General features: G+C 54.2%; 1 protein-coding gene across 5 annotated transcripts in view; it reads left to right on the forward strand.

Annotated features, from left to right (window-relative positions):
• CFAP65 (cilia and flagella associated protein 65) overlaps positions 1-20428 on the forward strand; it is a 39710-nt gene that overhangs the window by 17234 nt on the left and 2048 nt on the right. For 2 of the 5 annotated variants that reach the window (XM_040228315.1, XM_040228316.1), the window contains 19 exons: positions 690-827; positions 2767-3012; positions 3596-3820; positions 4712-4870; positions 5110-5260; positions 5709-5837; positions 7229-7442; positions 7757-7885; positions 12214-12390; positions 12682-12748; positions 12896-13006; positions 14974-15165; positions 15270-15428; positions 16600-16743; positions 16965-17078; positions 17276-17383; positions 19250-19294; positions 19531-19733; positions 20203-20331. In XM_040228315.1, coding sequence (XP_040084249.1) covers positions 690-827; positions 2767-3012; positions 3596-3820; positions 4712-4870; positions 5110-5260; positions 5709-5837; positions 7229-7442; positions 7757-7885; positions 12214-12390; positions 12682-12748; positions 12896-13006; positions 14974-15165; positions 15270-15428; positions 16600-16743; positions 16965-17078; positions 17276-17383; positions 19250-19294; positions 19531-19733; positions 20203-20331 — 2840 coding nt within the window. Of the gene's footprint in view, positions 1-689; positions 828-2766; positions 3013-3595; positions 3821-4711; positions 4871-5109; positions 5261-5708; positions 5838-7228; positions 7443-7756; positions 7886-12213; positions 12391-12643; positions 12749-12895; positions 13007-14973; positions 15166-15269; positions 15429-16599; positions 16744-16964; positions 17079-17275; positions 17384-19249; positions 19295-19530; positions 19734-20202; positions 20332-20428 lie in introns of those variants that run through there. The other 3 variants (XR_005718963.1, XM_040228317.1, XM_040228318.1) reach the window with 3 other exon arrangements.

The following is a 20428-nucleotide window of genomic DNA, read 5'->3' on the forward strand; positions in this document are numbered from 1 at the left end:
TATATATGGGCTTCCAAAGTGGTGCTAGTGGTAAAGAACCTGCCTGCCAACGCAGGAGACGTAGAGAGGTGGGTTCAATCCCTGAGTGAGAAAGATTGCCCTGAAAGAGGAAATGGCAACCCACTCTAGTATTTTCAAAGGAGCCTGGTGGGCTACAGTCCTGGGGTCTCAAAGAGTCCCAACACGACTAAGCGTGCACACACGTATATGTATGTGTGTATATGTATATATACACACATACATATATAATGCTGAAACAATACAATTTTGGATCTACTCAGTTAAATAAAATATATTGTTGAAATAGGTTTTACGTGTTTTGCCTTGTCGATGTGGCTACTAGAGCATTTAAAACCATGTTTGCGGCTCGCACTTGTGGCTGCCTTCTGTTTCTATTGGCCAGTGCTCTCTGGGCACATTCCTGCAGGATGAATGCTGCTTTCACATCCCAGCCCCACCCTCGTCCTGCTGGGAGGATTAGAGAGCGTGTTTGCTGACTGCTTGGTGCTGCGTGTTCAGTGCGGGGCCTGGCGCACAGCAGGAGGGGCTGCTATGGCTGTGGTTCCCCCACTGTCTTCCCAGGGGGCCCCCTCCCCCTGGGCCCCATGTAGGGTTCCTGCGGTACAGGGGGCAGGCTGGGGTGCCCCACCAGGTCAGACACTGTGGTCATGGGTGTGGTTGTCCCACAGGTCCTGCGAAGCTACAACAACATCGAAGAGGACTGCACTGTGTGCCCGTCCTGGTGCTTGACGCTCCAGGTGCGAGGCCACAGCTATTGCCCTGGCTTGGAGCACCACATCCCCCAATACACCCTGGACGCCCCCAAGGTGAGTGTGGCCGCAGTGGGAGATGGGACAGAGGGCTTGGCTCTGCCGTCAGATCCCTCTCCTATCTCTGGTGGCCTCAGAAGCACGTCCAGTGCTCTCCCTAGCCATCCCAACCTCCCCACCACCAGCCCCTGGGGCTGCACCCGTCTTGAAGGACTGTCTCCTGGACCACTGCAGTGGAACTGCGAAGAGTCTGGGACTTGGGCCACTGGCTCTGGCCTGCTCCATCTGAAATAGTTCCCCGGCCCTCTCACTGCTGCTGCTAAGTCGCTTCAGTCGTGTCCAACTCTGTGCGGACATAGATTGGGGGGGCGGTCATAGATGGCAGCCCACCAGGCTCCTCCGTCCCTGGGATTCTCCAGGCAAGAACACTGGAGTAGGTTGCCATTTCCTTCTCCAATGCATGAAAGTGAAAAGTGAAAGTGAAGTCGCTCAGTCGTTTCGACTCTTAGCAACCCCATGGTCTGCAGCCCACCAGGCTCCTCCGTCCATGGGATTTTCCAGGCAAAAGCACTGGAGTGGGGTGCCATTGCCTTCTCCGACGCTCAGCTTTAAAGTCTCCAGCTCCTGTTTGCATGTTAACCGAGTGCCTGCTGGGAATAGGACCTCCCAGGCCATGAGCCCCTGCCCTCAGGGATTATCCAGCCCAGCAAGGGTCTCAAGGCTGGCCCTTTGGCTTAACCCTGTCCTGAGGGAGTCATCATTCCCAGGTCTCTCCAGCAGGGCCCTTGGAGGCCCTGTCTGACCTGAGCCCCAGGATGACATAGGTTGAGAAACACAGACTCTGGAGCCAGATGGCCAAGTGCCAGTTCTGGTTTCCCCTTCGATGCCTCTTCCCAGCTTCTATTGCCATCATCAGTCTTTTCATCCAGCTGTTCCACCTTCCTGTCTCATGCTTGCTCGAAAGACATTACTTTTGTACTGTGTGTTTGGGGATGATCTTGCCCCCTAACTATTACACTGGTGCTCAAGGGCACCCCTTCCCACAGCCCTCCTGACTTCCCTGGGGTCTCCTTATTGACTGCCCCCCCCAGCCCCTGCCCCTTTCCCTTGGCTGGTTCCTTACAGTCTGTGGCCTTTACTGAAATCCAGCAGAATGCTGGACCCATGTTGCCCACGTACCCCTTACCCCCACCTCATGCACCTGTGCTCTTTGTTCCAGCTGGAGGGGGCACCCGGGCCAGCAATTTTGGCCATGCATTTGGTAGCCAACCCAGCTCTTTGCCTCGTGCTGGCCACACCCTAGATGCCTGAGGGATGTTTGGGACTGCTGGGGTTTTCCCCTTCCCAGAGTGGGGCTCCCCCCACCCCCCTACCAAGGCTGCCTGCCTGAGAATTATCTAAAAGGGGCTGCTTACCCCAGAGCTTCTGCACCTGCTTCTATGAAATGGGGATCTCCAAAAGATGATTTGTGGGCACTTTCAGAGCCCTGGTGGCTCAGGGGGTAAAGAATCCGCCTGCCAATGCGAGAGACACAGGAGATATGGGTTCGATCCCTGGGTCAGGAAGATCCCCTGGAGGAGGAAATGGCAACCCACTCCAGTATTCTTGCCTGGGAAATCCCCTGGACAGAAGAGCCTGGAGGGCTACAGTCCATGGGGTCCCAAAGAGTCGGACACAGCTGAGCAACTGAACAACAAGATGAAAGAAACTTGTGGTGGTGGGATCCCGGGGTCCTCAATTTCCTGGAGCCAGTCCCTGTGGCCGCTCCATCTCCTTACCTGGAGGTCTCTGGAGAGCAGAAGCATTTTGGGGAGCCCGAGCTGTGTCCCTCCATTCGCTGCCCCCAGGGTACTGACCGGGTTGTGCGAGGGCATCTTGGGCCTCCTGGAAGAGAGCTTCACCCATGCCCACACAGACCATCTGGAGTGTGCATGTGGGGTGGGGCTGGGGAGGGCGTGAAGATCTGAGCCGGGGCCCCTCCTCTCTCCCACCCCAGCTCTTTCCTGCAGTGTCCCCCAGCGAACCCTCCTACCGCAGCCTGCTCCTCGTCAACAAAGGCTCTATGCTGCTCACCTACAGCTTGGCCCCCAAAAGCAGCTTGGACATCTCCCTGCGGCCCCGCTCAGGCCTCCTGGGCCCTGGGGCCCACAAGGTCCTCCTCACCTATACCTACCCTCAGGGCAGCTCCTGGAAGCAGCACGTTTTCTACCTGCAGTTCAATTCCTGCCCCCAGTATCTCAAGGTAGGCAGTGGGGGTGGGGACTGAATCCTTGGGAGGGGGCCAGAGTCTGGGTCTTCCCTTTTCAAAGCCGCATCCTGGGACTGGCCTTTAGAGCTCCCCTAAAATAGCTCAGGAGCTGCTCCCCATCCAGGCAGTGGCATGGCAGGGAGAGGATCCCTGGGCCATGTCTGGGAACCACTCTCCCCAGAACCCTGCCTGTCCACTTATAGGATCCGGAGCAAGAAAAAGGGGTGCAAAGGTCCCCAAGGAAGGAGTGAGGGCAGCCCAAGACTCATGACTGCAGATGGTAGAAGGGTGTTTGGGGCCAGGCCAGGGAAAGGGTCCGAGGTTTTTAGACTCACGTCTGGCCAATGAAATGGTCTGTACATCCTTTTTCGGTCCCTGACTTCTTTTCAAGAACCATCTCCTGTTCAGTCACTATGTACGTACTCTGCCTTTGACAGAGCCTGCCTGTACCCAGGGCCCAGGGTGGGGCAACTTTTGCTGCTCTCTCCGAGGGAGCAAAGCTGCCCATCTAGGATCTTTGGGGGAGCCAGGGCCGCAGGGCGATGTCAGGGCACTGTCCTCCCTTTGCTGGCCGCAGGAGGTGACCATACAGAGCCGTGAGGAGCCGCTGCAGCTGAAGCTGGACACCTGTAAAAGCGTCTTTTTCAAGCCCACCTGGGTGGGCTGCTCCTCTACCAGCCTCTTCACTTTCCGAAACCCCTCCCGTCTGCCCCTGGAATTTGAGTGGAGGGTCTCCCAGCAGCACCGAAAGATGCTGGCTGTCCAGCCCGCCAGAGGGATTATCCAGCCCAACGAGAGCTTTGTGAGTGCCCTGCCAAGGGTGAGAGGGAAGGATACCCATCATCCTCACCTTCACTATCAGCTCTTAACGTCTCTCTGGGGCCAGGCTCACCCCTCCATTTAAGCCACAGTCACTTCTTCCAGGCTTATGCGTAGGTATGACTGTTACCATCATCTTCACCCCCATTTTACAAAGAAGAATTGAGCCTTGGGTTGGGGGGAATCTGTGTACTAAGACTGTGAATTAGGAGGTGCAGAGCTGGGGCTTAAACCTGGGTTTCTGCTGTCAGTGCCCAGGGACAAGTCCATCCTCCGTCCTTGGTCCCCCAAAGCTGGGAGGTGCTGCGGAGCAGCTGGATTTGGGGCTGATGGGTGGCTGTCATTAAGGAGTGAGGAAGGGAGCTTCTGGAGGTCAAAGTGGTAGGTCCTTGGAGAGGCACAAGTGAGACCCAAATTAGCAGGGCCCCAGCCCTGGTTTAGGGTCTCCTAGTCAAGGAGGCCAAGCTTGAGCCAAGAACCACCAACACACGGTGTCTGTTAGAGCCCAGGGATAGTACTCTGTAAGGCGAGAGACCACACAGACTCTGGAGTCCAGCCTCAAGAGTGCACATCCCCAGCTCCCACCAAGTGCCCTCATCAGCTGTGCGACCCTGGGGGAGTTACCCCGCTTCTCTGCAGCTCCACTTTCTCATCAGACAATGAGACACTAAAATAATACCACTTACCTCTGGGGATAAGTGGTTGAGGGCCCGAGGGAAATGACAGAGTACACAATGTGTGTAAGTGCCTGGCTCGAGGAAACACTCGGAAAGGTTTTCTATAGCCTGATGTTCTGCAGTGGGACCTCAGACATCCAAGAGCTGGGTGGGGGTTCCCAGAGACCCCCACGTAGGAATAATGTCTGTGACCCCAGACGCTGACCTGGACCTTCAGCCCTCTCGAGGAGACCAAGTACCTGTTCCGAGTGGGGATGTGGGTCTGGGAAGCCGGCCTGCCCCCAAACACCAAGCCCTCCGCCACCACCCACTACATGCTCCGGCTAGTGGGCATGGGCATCACCAGCAGCCTGTCCGTGAGTGGGAGGACCCTGGCGGGTGCGGGGAGGGGAAGGGGAGGAGGGGCAGGGCCCAGATGGGAGGGAAGGCCCCAGAGTTCCTGACCCCACGAAGGCAGGGGATGGCAGTCTTCTGGCCCCCTGGCTCTCCCTGGATCCGCTCTTTAGGGACCCTCTGAGGCCGGAGTGAGGGGCAACAGATGGGGCCGTGGTCCTGGGGGATCCCCCACCCCAGGCTGGCTGACTTTGGCCCTCAGGCACAGGAAAAGGAGCTGGACTTTGGGAACATGCTAGTGAATGGCAAGCAGACCAGGATGCTGGTGCTCCTGAACGATGGCAACTGCACCCTCCACTACCGCCTCTTCCTGGAACAGAGTGACCCCAAGGCTGTCGAGAACGGTCCCCTCGGTACTCAGGCCTGGGCAGGACTGGGCCCCTGGGGCAGGAGTGAGGGGCACGGGTTAACACTGGTTAACCGGACCATGGTTTGGGGACAGGGCTGGAAACTTGGTGCTCCCACTTGCTAGACGTGTGGGGTTGAAGGGTGATTGTCCTCTCTGAGCCTCAGTTCCCTCATCTGTAAAATGGGGCTACTGGTGGTGCCTACCTCCCAGGGCAGCTGAGTGGGGCACAGGTGCCAGTGACCCCAAGACTGGTCCCCACTGTCTTGGTCTGAAGGAAGCTCTCTGCCCCCCATTTCCTGGCTCAGAGCCTGCTCTCTAACCAGAGTTCTGCTGGCCCAGGGGAGAGTGTCTGGGACTGGGTGAGAGGAAAGGCCGGGCCTCTCTAGGCTGCACTGGGGGTCTCCTCTGCTCCTGACCCCAGCCGGCCGCCCCTGACGGCCACCCCTGAGCAGCTCTGCAGCTGGACCGCACCGAGGGGAGCATGCCGCCCCGGTCCCAGGACGCCATCTGCCTGACTGCCTGTCCCAAACACCGGTCCCAGTACTCCTGGATCATCAGTTATGCTCTCGTCTCCCACAGAGGTACCTGGGCCATCTGCAGGGATATCAGGGCCAGGGAGGAAAGGCGGAGGGCTGTGTGTGCAGGACTTGGGGTGGGAGGATGCCGAGGGTCCCGACAGAGCTGGCAGGATGGGTGAGAACGTGCTAGGATGTGCTTTTGGGTGTCTAGTGTACATGCCTCATACCAGCCACATCTGTCTGTGTGGGTGTCCACATATGTGTACCTGAGCTATGGGGGACTCGGTGTGCAGAGTGGGGCCCTCTGTCTACCTGTTGAGGGATCTCAGGTAACTCCTCAGCTGCCTCGGGTCTCAGCTTCCTCCCTCATAAAACAAGGTTGTTAGCAGCCTGCCCCGGGGCCACTTGGTGGGAGTCCAGGACAGCACAGTCAGAGGAGCACAGGAGAGTGAGTGGCTGAGTGCGGGCTCCTTGGAACTGGATCCTGGCCCCAGCACTTATTAGCCATGTAACCTCAGCAAAGTTGTTTAACTTCCCTATGCCTCAGTTTCCACATCCGTAAAATGGGGATAATAATGTGCACTGGTGAAAAAAAAAAAGTACAGATACATGTTACCACATGGGCAAACCACGAAAACATTATGCCAAGTGAAAGAAGGCAGTCACCAAAAGCCACACATTGTATGATTCTGTTTATGTGAAATACCCAAAATAGGACAATCTAGAGAGAGAAAGTAGATGAGTGAGGTGGGGAGAGGGGTGAATGGAGTGTGACAGCCACTTAGTACTGGGTTTGTTTTGGGAGGCCTGAAAATGTTCTAAAATCAGTGATGATGGTTGTGCAACTCCGTGAATACACACACACACACACAAATCACTGAATTGTGTGTTGAAAGGGTTAATTTTGGGGACTTCCCTGGCGGTCCAGTGGTTAAAGCTTTGCGCTTCCACTGCAGGGGGTACCCGGTTTGATCCCTGGTCGGGGAACTAAGACCCCACATGCCACATGATGCAACCAAAACATTCTTTTTAATTTTTTGGCTGCACTGCATGGCATGTAAGTTCCTATTTCCCTGACCAGGAATCGAGCCGGTGCCCCCTGCGGTTGAAGCACAGAGCCTTAACCACTGGACCGCCAGGGAAGTCCCCCCAAAAAATGTTTTTAAATGGTTAATTTTATGGTGTATGGATTATATATCAATCAAGCCATTAAGGTTTGAAAATGAATAACAATGCACATTGAATACAGTGGTGTTTGCCAAGCGCTGAGGACAGTGCTTGGTTCACTTAGGGAATATCAGATAAGGTTTGGCTGTTGTTGGAAGTGTCCCTGGAGTCTGCTCCTGACTAGGGTCCTGGGGCAGGTTGCCCGGGACCCCTGCACCCACAGTGTGTACTCCCCTCCCCAGGGGAGCTGGGAAGTGAGTCCACCTCTCTCTCCCATACCCCCACAGATAACAAGGCTGGGGAGAAGCAGGAGCTGTGTCACGTGTCCCTGACGGCCGTGTACCCCCTCCTCTCCATCCTGGATATCTGCTCCATGGGCAGCGCCGAGGGCATCACCCGGAAGCACCTGTGGCACCTCTTCTCCCTGGACCTGCTCAACAGTTACTTGGAGCGTGACCCCACACCCTGGGAACTCACCTACAAGGTGCCCACCCGGCACAGGTGAGGTGGGCCTGGGGGAGAGGCAGAGCCTGTCTGGGAATGTTCTTGGAGCAATGTTCCACTCATGCCCCCAGCACCAGCCCCTGTCCAAGAAGGGGCTCCCTATCTGCCCCCCACCAATGTCTGCCCATCCTTGGTGGGGCCTGGAGAAGGCTGAGATTGACTTGAGGTCTCAAATGCTGACCCACCCCTATGCCTGAGTCCCAGCTTCTCCAGCTCCCCTCTGTGGGGAGACAGATGCCAAGCCAGCCACCCTTGAAAGGACTCCAGCCTGTCCCCAACCCTGTCCCAGACCATTTCTCTGCTCCACACAGCACCAGCCAGATCCCCCCTGTCTTCACCGCTCTGAAGCTCAATTTCAATTTTGGGGCGGCACCGATAGATGCCCCGCCCTCCGTGGTGCTCCTGGCCCTGAAGAACAGCGGCATGGTGCCCCTGGACTGGTATGGAGTGGGGTGCAGGGGCTGGAGGTGTTCTCTTGTTGGTTGTAGCCCTGGCCGCCTGGTGTCCATGAAGTGCACCCCCAACCCCGCGCATCAGTTGGATGTAGACGCCAGGGTAGGACCAGGGTCGCCCAACGGGACATCAGATCTGGCTGAGTCTCGTCCATAGGCTCAGAAGTGGTAGACTCACCCTGATGGAGACTGGCAGTTGTTTAGTCACTAAGTCGTGTCCGACTGCTTTGCGACCCCATGGCCTGTAGCCCGCCAGGTTCCTCTGTCCATGGGATTTCCCAGACAAGCCTACTGGAGTGAGTTGCCATTTCCTTCTCCAGGAGATCTTCCCCACCCAGGGACAGAACCCCCATCTCCTGCATTGGCAGGCAGATTCTTTACTGATGAGACTGGCAGAGGCATCGTCATAGCTTAGCCAGTGAGAAGTAGCCACCACGCATGCGCCACAGCTGGCCACTAGGACCCTCTTCTCCGAGCCTCACACCAACCCTGTGAAAAAAATCCTCCGCCGCTGACTGTCTCACAGATGGGAGGCTAAGGACTCAGCCAAGAGCTCTCAGCCATTAGAGGCAAAGCCAGTTCCCACCCAGATCTGTCTAGGTCCAGAGCCCCCACCTACACAGGTTAGTCAGCAAGAAGCTACAGGGTGCCCTGATCTCTGAGCTAGATAAATGCTCGGGCAGCCCCGACAGAGCCCCAGGCCAGTGGGGGCTGGGCCTGCATGGGGCGAGTTGAGGGTCTCTGGCAGGCTCTGCTGCCACAGCGTCAGTGTCAGGGAGATGGCTGAGCTGAGCAAAGCCACGTGGGGCTGCAGGAAGAGTCCGGGCTGGACGCGGAGCAGCTGCGCTTCCCGGTCACATGGGGCCCAGGCCTGGAGACCGGAGTTCTCCTCGCTGGGCCCCTCCTGTGCTTGGCTTAATTCCCACGGGGGCCCTGAACTGGTGCCCAGTTAGCATCCTGTCTCCATGCCAGCGCCATTTCTTTCTTTCCTCCTGCCTCTGCCACGCGCCTTCATTTCCCAGTAAACTTCCTTTTGATGACTTCCAACTTTGCTTGGCTAGACAGAGGTGAGAAAGAAGTGTCCCCATCTGGGTCAGGCTTGGGAGGGGTGGGAAGAGAGCCAGGGGCCCAGTCGGAGTGGGGCAGTGGGTGGATGAGAGTGGGCATATGCATCTGTGCTCTCAAGAGCCTTGGGGTGCGTGCGGGTGAGACTGGGGGCACTGTATTGTCCCCGGTGCAGCGGCCACCCCTTACTCTCTGGGTTGTCCTGTCCTTCCCTGTGGTGGAGGAGGGGGAGCTGGTTCATTAAGCAGTTTCTGTCTGAGAAGGGCCGGCACTGTGAGTAACTAAGGCCTCCTGGCCCTGAGTGACTGGGAAGCTTGGCAGGCTATGGCCCAGTGGGGAAGGCCCGGGGCCTGCCTGGAGCGCTGCGTCAGCCATCCACTGAGCTGTCTGAGTGGCCAGGAGCCAAGGCCCCGCAGGGCCTGGGAGTAGGGGCAGGAGAAGCGGCCTTGGCCGGTGTCCTGGTGTGGAGCAGTGTATTTTGGTGGACTGTGTGTGCATGTGTGTTTGTGCAGGAGCACGCCAGCTCTCACTCTCAGTGGAGAGGGGCCAGGTGGCTGGAAATCGGACAGGAGGAAAGCCAGGCAGAGTGCCCACTGAGCCAGGCCCGTCCATCAGGAGATCGTCTGAGGTTCAGGAAGGCAGTCCGTGCTTCTTCCTAGATTCCAAACGCAGGGAACCTTCCTAAGAACACTTGACTCTCTTCGGCTTTTGGCGTTGTTGTGTTTCCTTTCAGTTTCTTAGAAGGCTATTTTTGAAAGTTCTAGCCGAGTCTCTGCTAAATTCATAAGGAACAGACCGAAGGTTTTATTCCTGCCAAGATCAGTAAAAAACGGGGAATGTGGACTTGGCCTGGAGGCAGCAGCAGGCAGGACAGAGAACCCCAAGTGGGTTTGGGGGAGCATCGGGGGGAGCTGGGAGCCATGCTGCTGCCGTGCCCCCACCAAGCCTCCTCTGCTGCCCTTGCGCTTGGCCCAAGGAGATGTTGGGCTGTGCATTTAAAGGGTGATCCCTCACAGGTGTCAGGGGCACAAGTTAACGTCGTCTGTTCCCTCATTCATTCATTAAGCCATCGGCCTAACGTGGACTGGGGCTTCCTTGGTGCAGGCCTCAGGCCCGGAGCTCAGAATAGAAAAGCGGAGGAGCCTAGGCCCTGCCCTCCCGGTGGGCAGGCCGGCCTTGTGGTGCATGGTGAGAGACATGCTGCAAAAGACCCTTGGGCAGCGTCAGAGCTACTTCCCTCGGATTTAGAAGTGGTGGGAGGGTGTCCGCACCTCAGAAGCGCTTCCTGGAGAAAGCTAGACCTGTAGGCCAGGGAGCAGAGGCAGAGAGCCTTCAGAGAGCCTTCTAGACAGGGGGCTTGGTGCAGACATGGGTAAGAGAAAAAGGCACAGCGTGGCTGTAACGTTGATAAGGACGTGGGCAGGGCCTTGGAGCCCTCTGATGGGCATGTAATTCTTCTCCTTCTGAGGAGGCTTAGCAGTTCGAGGCAGGGGGACAGGCTGACAGGTTTCCACAGTCCCAAGTTGGGGGCCCACCCCAGAGGACAGGCAGGGATTATTTGAGCGGAGTTGGGGTGAGAGTCGAGAGGGAAACTGCAGACAAACCTGAAGTAGCAAGGTCGCCAGTTTTGCTGCAGATCAATATCCTACGGATAAAACGACAGAAGCAAGTAACAAGTAACGGTAACAAGTCCAACAACACAAGGGTGATGGAAGAAAAGTAAGAAGCCTCCCCACCCCGCCAGCTCCCTCTCCAGTCGACCCTGGTGGGCTTGGTATGTGCTTCCACTCTCAGCACTGGTACAAGGCAGAGACACATGGACACAGTTACTCCTTCATTTTTTATTACAATAATGGCATGGTGTTACATGTATTACTCTGTGTTCAGCATTATAACAATAACATTGTCACTCAGTCTTATGTCAGTAACATTCATTTTTAGATCAATAAAGATCAGTATATAGAGATGTAACTCATTTAATAGTTGCATAATATCCTGTAATATGAATGGACCTTATGTCTATTTTGTTTTGTTAATTTTTTAATTCTTGGTATTAAAAATTTTTTTTAAATTGTTTGACCATGCCACATGGCATGTGGGATCTTAGCTCCTCGACCCAGGATTGAACCTGTGTCCCTTGCACTGGAGGTGTGGAGTCTCAACCGCTGGACTGTCAAGGAAGCCTTTACATTTTTAAACCGCTCCTTTCAGATGACACTAGTTGTTCCCAGTGCTTTTTAATGTTTTTTTTTTTGCCATCACTAACAAAATTGTAATAAACATCCTTGTGTGTGTGTGTGTGTGCATGTGAGTGTGCCTGCCTGCATGCCTGCTTACATTTTTACCCCTGCAAGTTAATTCTCCCAAATGGAATTTCTGAGTCAAAGAGCATTTTCTGTTCTATGCACTTTCTATTCTAAAAGATGCTATCAAAGTTCCTGCAACAAAAGGTGGGAGCAATTCCTTCTCTCCCTGTATTCGAGGATGTCTGTCCTTCCTAAACTTACCAGCATCAAATGTAACCATTTTTCACGATTCAGATGTGAAAATACTTAAGATTGATTTGAGAGAATTTTGATTCGCATTTTCCCGAGAGACTCCTTGAGTCTTTTCAGGTGTGATGCCCATTTCCCCCTGTTTCTGACTATTCCCTGTTCATATACTCTGCCCAGTTTGAGGCCAGTTCATCCCTCTGAGAGTGGATGGAGCCTTCTTTTCAGATTGCGATCTTGGGACCCCTTTGTCCCTTATTTGGGCACCTTTTAGAATGCAATATCTGCTTTACTGGAGCACCTGGCATCACAGGGGCACTGATTCTATGCCCAGCCTTGCTTTGGACTCAAAAGGGCCAGTCTTCTTGGGGCCCCCTAGTTGGTGCGGCTGACATTCCTAGGTGCCTCAAATGGCCCTTCCTAAGCTCTTTGTCACACAGACCCCTCCAGGGTCACTGCCAAGCTCAAAGTGGCCACATATGCAAGCAGCCCCTTGACCCCCGGTACCCACAATGGGAGCCCCAATTTCCATTCTCCATTTAGTCACTGCTTCTGTTCCTAGGCTTGGGGGCCATTATGAAATGAGAATCCACAACCTCAGTGTTTGCTCAGCCTCGCATGGGACAGCCTGCCTAATGGCGGAGAAGAAGGAGAGGGAATAGAGGAGGCCTCCATGCATCCCAGCTGGGGCTCAGAGCTCCTGCCTCTAGTCTGACTGAGGGGCTCCTTCACCCCTTCTGTTTTCCACCCCTCCCCCAGGGCCTTCCTCTTCCCGAGTGACCAGCAGATCGACCTGGAGCTCTGGGCAGAGAAGGCAGAGTTTGACTGCACCGAGCTGCACCAGATGCGTGTGCAGGACAATTGCATCTTCTCCATCAGCCCCAAGGCTGGGAGCCTGAGTCCCGGGCAAGAGCAGATGGTGGAGCTCAAATACAGGTGCTGCCCCCACCGCTCACCCTGCCCTTCCAGTCCTGAAGACCTCCATTTCCCCCAGCTCCTGGAGGAGCCTGGCCTTACACTGTGTGACTCCAGGGTACCCTGAGTGGCCACCACCCTGAGAAGGTGTTGCCTTCCCACCTACAGGGGAGGTTTAACTTTCCTCTTGCCCCATCCCAGCTCAGGGATTTCCGCATAGCCAGCCCAAAGCCACAAGCGTGCCATGACCCTTTGTTCTTCCATCCATACCAAGGTTCAATAAGTCATCCTGGACTGTCTCCTCCCTTCCAGCCATCTGTTCGTCGGCACTGATCGCCTCCCGGTGCTCTTCAAGGTGTCCCATGGCCGGGAGATTCTGGTGAGGTCCTGCCCTTGTCCTGTCCTGGAAAGCCTAGAGAGAGGCACAGGGAGCACCATTTCCCAGGGAACTGGGGTCCACATCTCTCCACTGGGTACTTCAGTTCCTCCCAGGGAAGGATGCTGCTCATGGGCTTTCCATTTTCAGCTCAATTTCATAGGTGTGACGGTGAAGCTGGAGCAGAAGTATGTGCACTTCACCTCCACCAGCCATCAGTTCATCCCTGTCCCCATTGGTGACACATTGCCCCCGAGGCAGGTCAGTGGTCTACGTGGTCCTGCTCACCAGGATGCTGAAGTGTTGTTCTCTGTGTGTCTGCATCAGCCCATGACAGGATGACAAGGCCCCTGTCCTCACTCACAAAGGTGGGGTTGCAGGTTGAACCTCAAGATTGGGCAACTGTGAGAGACCCAAGGCGAGAGGTTTCAGCTTCTAGGTACTGGTGCTAAGCCCTTTGCCAGGCCCCATTCCCATGCAAAAGCAGGAGGTTCCTTCCTTTAACACAGGGTTTTTCAAACTTGACCATGAACCATAGTATATTTTGGAAAACCCAGGTCATACATACACATCCAACTGAAACAAAAGTATCACAAATCAATACATACACCACTACATGCTGAGTGCTCTGATGTTTTCTTTTTTATTCTGTTCCACTTTTTAAATGCCGGACATGGCCTGATAAACTGGTTTCAGTACACCTGCTTATTGACGGTCACATCTTGAAAATTACTGCTCCAAAAAGGGCATCTTTCCAGAGGCTGAAATGCTAGAAAGTGAATCCTCATGAAGCTACAGAATTGTCTTTATTAATTGGAGGGAACCAGGTTCCTTCATTCTGAAAATGTACGCTGGAAATCTCCCAGAGGGAGATGTAGAATTTTTCCAAACATTTCACAACTCTGAAATTTCTAATCATTTAGAATCCCTTGTGTTTCTGGGCAGGGGCCTCCAGCCACTCAGCCTGGAGCAAAATAAAAGGGCTTCCTAGACCCGAGAGAGAGTCTCATGGCCCCGGGCTCTGCTCACTTCCTTATACCACCCATCTACCCACTGGCTTCCCAGAAGCCTCACCCAGAAGCCCAGACCCTCAAAAAGACAAGCAAAGACTCATATGCTTCCTGGAGAGCTTTCCAGAGAGACCAGACCACTCCCCTGTGACACTGAACACAGACAGTGGAAAATGGACAAAGGAGAAGACCAACTTGTACCGCCAACCAAACTCCACAACTGCAGTCAAGCATCTCCTTTCATTCATAAGATGATGACAGATGGTGGCCGGGACCTGCAAGAAGGCAGCAAAAACAGAGTGAATGAACAGATTCAATCTACATTTTGAAGACAGAATCACTGGGACTTGCTGGGGATTAGATCTGGAAAGTAAGAGAAGGGGATGGAGGAAAATGTATTGGATTCCTACTTTGAACTCCTGGGAATATGTAGGTGCCATTTGCTGAAGTGAGATACACTAGGGGGAGGAATAGGTTGTAAAGAATTTGGTCTTGGCCAAATGTAAGATGCCTATGAAACAACAAGGGGGAGTCATCAAATAGAAGTTGGATACCAGGTCTGAAGCTCAGACAGCCGTCCACGCTATAGGGAAAAAAGCACATTCAGGAGTGGGTGCTGAGAAGGATGGGGAGGCTGAACCTAAATCCAGATAAACTCTTTATTCTCACTGTCTTCTTTCTCTCATCTCTAACATGGAGTCTTGGACCAGAAGACCTCTGGTTTCAAGCAGGATGTTCTGTCACTCCCCAACTTCAGGGTTAGTCTTGGGGGACCTCATACCTTCCTTCTGCTCCCTTTTCTGCCTGTAAGCACAACTGCCTCTAATGGCAGAGGTGGAAAGTGGCAGCCTCCCAGGTAATTAGAATGAGAGTCTAGAAAACCATGAAGGGTCCGGATGGTGAGTGCATGGACGTTTCCCCAAATTCCAGCACTGTGGACACAAGCATTAGCGTCCCCTTACACTTGACTTAGGTGCGTTGAGAGCAAATAATATAAAGATTACATATTATACTAAAATGTTGCAGGCTGAAAATACAGTTGTATACTTTGTGGGTGATCCAGCCAGAAGGGAAATCAGAAGTTTTTAGGGGAACTCTGGGACTGTAAGGTGACCTCATGGAGATCAACCCACCCTCCCACAGTGAACACAGAATCCCAGGCTCCCTGCGTGGTGGCCTTGAGTGGGTGTGAAGATTCCTCTATTCCTCCCCCTGCAGATTTATGAGTTGTATAATGGTGGCTCGGTGCCCGTAACATATGAGATCCAGACCAACATCCTGTCGCAGGTTCGGGAAAAAAATTTTGATCACCCCATCTTCAGCTGCCTCAACCCCAAAGGGGAGATCCAGCCAGGCACAACTGCCCGGGTCTTCTGGATCTTCTCGCCTATTGAGGCCAAGACCTACACGGTGAGCAGAAGCCCCAGCTCACACAGGGTGGGGGTTTGGAGGTGGGCCCCTCCCAGCAGGCCTTGCTCTGACGAGGGCCTGCACCCACCTGCCTAACCTCCCAGGTAGATGTGCCCATCCACATCCTGGGATGGAACTTGGCCGTCATCCGCTTCCAGGGAGTGGGCTATGACCCCCACGTCCTGGGGGACGCGGCCCCATTCCACAACCTCTCTTTGTGGGACAACAACACCATCCACTCAAGGTTGATGGTACCTGGACAGGTAAGGCAAAGGGAGCAGGGAAGGCCTGAGGCCTAGGGGGAGCCTGAGGGCCCAGGGGGGCTGGCGCAGCGGGATGAGGAGGCTGAGAAGGAAATGACACAGAGTTGGAAAAGGAAAGGGATATGGGTCGGGGCGGGGGTGAGGGGGAGTCTGGAACCGACCTTCCTCCATATTTAGGGTGCGGCACCGGCTCCAGGAGAGGCTTACCCTGCCCCCTAGTGCCCACAGGTGTTCCTGCTCAAGGCTCCCCCTGCTGCGCAGCCCCCATCCACCCTCACCTCGGGGCATTTGGGGGGGCACTGGGAGGGGTAGAAAGAAGCCTATTCTAGGGCTCTGAGATATTATCTTCATTCAGAACAGCCTCTCCCTTGGAACTAGACGGATTTTGCTGAAAGATACCTAGGGTCAGTAACACTACCTTTAGTTCACGCACTTCCCACTGTTTCGAGGCCTGCCACATTCATCCATCCACCTTCCATGTGTTTCCCCACTGACCCACATGCCCATTCACTCATCCCCGTGTCTATCCACCTATCCATCCATCCAACCATCCATGCACTCGTCCAGGCACTATCCACCAATACATCTGCTTGTCTACTCTTCCCCTTCTCCCCTGTTTGGACTCTTACTGAAGGATGAGTACCATGGAGGACACAGTTTTGGGGACACACAAAAGTGCCAGAGTCTTAGCTCTGGAGGAACTCAGGGTCTAGACCAAGAAAATGCCCCTTCCATGGCCTTGGTCTTTCCAGACACCTCTACCACACAACTCCTGCTCTGTGCCGGTGAAGATGCCAGCAGCTGACCACCTAGTAGTTCACAACTACCCTTCAAAGACTCAAATCATATTGGCCTTGCTTCTGCTTTTTGTAAGCAAATTCTGATTTCTCAGCCCTTTCAAGCCTATTTTAAATGGTCAAAACCATAGACTTCAGAGTGATACTGTCTGGGTTTATCCTAGAGACCTTTGGAAAATTATTTATATGCTCTGATCATCTGTAAAGTGGGGACAACAGTGATGCCTATATCCCTGGGCCACTGTGAGAATTAAATGCCTGTCAGTTGCCGACAATGGTACCTGGCCTGTTGAAACACTTGTGACTAGTACTGGTGGCTAGGCTGAGTATTTCTGCACCTCCCAAAGTTGCCGTTGTGTTGTCTCCACCAACAGAATGTCTTCCTGTCCCAGTCACATATCTCCCTGGGAAACATTCCTGTGCAGAGCAAGTGCAGCCGCCTGCTGTTCCTTAACAACATCTCCAAGAATGAGACAATTGTCTTTGCCTGGCAGCTGAAGCCTCTAGATTTTGGGGAGGTGAGAGTTCCCTGTGTTTTCAGGGAACCAGAACCTTCAGAGGGCCTCTAGACTTAGCCCATTCCACCCCATCCCACCCTGCTCCATCCCATCCCCACTCCATCCCCTCACACCCCACTCCACTCCATCCCATCCCACCCCATCCCATCCTGTGCTATCCCATCTTGTCCCATCCCAGCCCTGTGAAGCTCCAGAGAGACTCCTTCCCCAAATATAAACAGGTGTCTGTGAGTCCTATGAAAGGAAAGGTGGCTCCCGAAGAGACAATCCCATTCATAGTGACCCTGAAGGCCTCAGTGCATGCCAGCTTCTATAGCATGGACCTGATATGCAAGGTAGGACCACCCTCAGAGAAAGCTGGATGGCACACAGCTCCCAGTCTTGGGGGGGGGGCGGTGGTCTGTGAGATCCCCAGATCCCCCCAAGGCCCCTCTTCCAAGGGCCAACCTCTGGAAGAGTGGGGGGACCACAGCACAGGCCCAGGCCAAGGCCTTCCAGACCTGGTCTTATCTCTCCTTGTCCTGAGCCACAGGTGTACCAGCAGGAACGCCTGAGGCAGTACCGTAAGGAACTGCAGGAGTGGAAAGACGAGAAGCTGCGGCAGGAAGTGGAGTTCACCATCACAGATAGGAAAGTGAAGGTGAGGAGGGCAGGGTGGGCTCTGGACACCACAGAGCCTTCTGATTAGCCTTGCCAGAGGGGACAGAGGTGGTGATCCGAGGTGGTCCTAAAAGCTGACCAGCCTGACATAAGAGATTAGATTTCTTTTATTAGACTAAGCATGGTAAGTCACTTCAGTTGTGTCCGACTCTGTGCGACCCCATAGACGGCAGCCCACCAGGCTCCCCCGTCCCTGGGATTCTCCAGGCAAGAACACTGGAGTGGGTTACCATTTCCTTCTCCAATGTAGGAAAGTGAAAAATGAAAGTGAAGTCGCTCAGTCGTGCCCAACTCTTAGCAATCCCATGGACTACAGCCTAGCAGGCTCCTCCGCCCATGGGATTTTCCAGGCAAGAGTACTGGAGTGGGGTGCCACTGCCTTCTCCAGACTAAGCATAGCCCCTCCCAAGAAACTGTGGATACAGAAAGCTGGCTGACCATTCTCTGCCTCATGTAGCCTGTATTTAATGAGTGGCTACTGGGTGCTGGCCCCTGGGGATCCAGGGGGAAACAGGCAGAGCCCACCTTCTGGTGGAAGGGAAGGTGGCATAGTGTTTTCAGGTGGAGGCTCTGGAAACAAGTGTCTGCCTTAGTTTTTGACCTTTGATGGATCTTAGCTAAGTTATTTAACCTCTTTAGTTCCCTCAACTATATAATGGAAGTCATATGACATCTGAGATTGGCTTCAAAATAGTCTAGATGAGAAGATTGCCATAAACTGGTAATTGTTGAAGCTGGGTTGGCTGTAATGGAGAACTCTTTGTAGCATTCTCAGCACTTTTGTATACTTTTTAATAATATGTATTTTTATTTATTTATTGGGCTGCACCTGGTCTTAGTTCTGGCACACGAGATCTCTGATCTCCATTGTGGCACGTGGGATATTTAGTTGTGGCATTTGGGGTCTAGTTCCCCAACCAGGTATTGAACCCGGGCCCTCTATATTGAGAGCATGAAGTCTTAGCCACTGGACCACCAGGAAAGTCCACTTGTGTATACCTTTGAAATTTTCCATATTAAGAAGGTTTACAAAAGGAATTCCCTGGTGGACTCATAGTTAGGATTCTGGGCTTTCACTCCCATGGCCCAGGTTCAGTCTCTGGTTGGGGAAGTGAGATCCCACAAGCTGCGCAGGGTGGCCAAAAACAAACAAACAAACGAAAAAGGTTAAAAAGAAAAGTTTTAAAACTTTTAAAACACAAGTAAATGATCCACTTTGTGGCACTCGTGGGAGGATTAAATGAGTTGATGCTTGTAGATTACCTACAACAATGCCTGGTGCCCAGAAAGCCTCCACTCAATATGGGCTAATATTAGTATTTATGCAAGGGGACTGGTAATAAATGAGTCATGTCCACCTTGCTTCCTCCTCCCAATGGTGGCACTCTTGCACTTTGATTGCCCCTGTGTCCTCCACACTGAACCCCCAGGGAGGCACTGCCCTACTCTGAGGCTCTGGCCCAGCTCTGAAGGCAAATCATGTTTTGAGGGCTATGGGAGAAGGGATTTCTGAATTAAGGCTTAATATGGGAGGTTGTTTCCTCATCCCACTAAACCAGAGTTCCTGGGCACCAGGGACAAGTGCTGTTTGAGCAGCCTGCATTGTTTGGTGGCATCTCCTTTCCTTCCCTTTAGCAAGGTAGCCAGATTTTCCTTATCTGTAGGCAGCGCTTCCCTGGGGAACCTTCTGGAAGAGGGTGTGGCTAGGAGTTGTGCAGGATCAAGAGGGCAGCAGGTGGTGGCGCTGACTTCAGGCCTTCTGTGGGTCAGTCAGCAGGAAGGGTAGGACGAAGGGAATCCCTCTAGGCCTCTTGCATCCTAAGCAAGGGTCTCTTTGCTTCCACAGAAAAGGGCGTATTGTACAGCTTGTGAGCCTGCGAGAAAGTACAAGGTGAGGATGTAAGCCCAGGTCCATCTCTTTAAGATGTCTTGAAAGGATCCTTGCTTGCTCCCCAGAGATACCTCCAACCCCCAGTCCAGCCTCCTGGAAGGGAGGGATGAAAGTACTGATGGGTGGGGATGAGATGCCAGAGGTGTTGCCAAAGGCCTGGTTGGGGGACTAAGCACGCATCAGTGATGGGAGTGCAGTCCCCAGCCCCTGTCGTCAATGCCTCCCCTTTCCCAAAGACGCTGCCCCCCATCAAGAACCAGCAGGATCTCAACCGGCCGACCAGCTGGAACCTCAAGATGGCGAAGGAGGAGACGTTCTGGCCGTGCCCCCAGCCGCCGTCACCAGGCATGCTCTGCCTAGGCCTCACTGCCCGTGCCCATGCCACCGACTACTTCCTGGCCAACTACTTCTCCGACTTTCCCCGCCACTTCTTGCACTGGTGAACTCTCAGGGATGGAGGGAGGGGTCTCCTTTCTCTGCTCTCTGCACCACCCCTCCCCCACACACTCCAGAGCAGGGGCTACCCAGACCTAACCCTTGCTGAGGGCTTGGAGCACGTGCAGCCGTCAGTGGGACTACTGGGGCCTTGCTGGCCCCGAGATGCCCCCGCAACTGTCAGGCCCTTGCGAGGAGGGGCAGAGAGCCAGAGCCCCCTGGGGAACCCACCTAGGCCTCCCTGCCTCCCCTCCTCCATTCCCTTTCCACCTTGGAGGTCTCCAAGGCCTGTGCTGACTCTGAGAGTTGGACTTGATTCCCGAAATGCAGCAGCACTGTGTTTGGGTTAAGACTAGAGGCTGCTCACCTAGGTCCTCATGACCAGGCAGCCACCATCACTGCTGAGACCCCTGACCCCAGCATGGTGGCTTGCCCAGGCCACTCAGGATGCTATGGCCTGCCCTGCCTCCCAGGGAGCTGCCAAAGAGGATGTGCCCCAAGGTGGAGTTGGAGGCTGGTGAGGAAGAATCCCCTGACAAGTGGGCCTCTGTCTCCAAGCAGGAGAAGCAGCTTCTGATTGACTGCCTCTCCGCCATCATCAGGTGAGCACCCTCCCCAAAACCCTCACCCCTCTGCCTCCCTCGTGAGTTCGGTCAACTCTGGGCCCACCCAAAGCCCTGCAAGTCCCAGCCCTTCCTA

Source organism: Oryx dammah, unplaced genomic scaffold (assembly GCF_014754425.2).
Source record: "Oryx dammah isolate SB20612 unplaced genomic scaffold, SCBI_Odam_1.1 HiC_scaffold_27, whole genome shotgun sequence".
NCBI lineage: Eukaryota > Metazoa > Chordata > Mammalia > Artiodactyla > Bovidae > Oryx > Oryx dammah.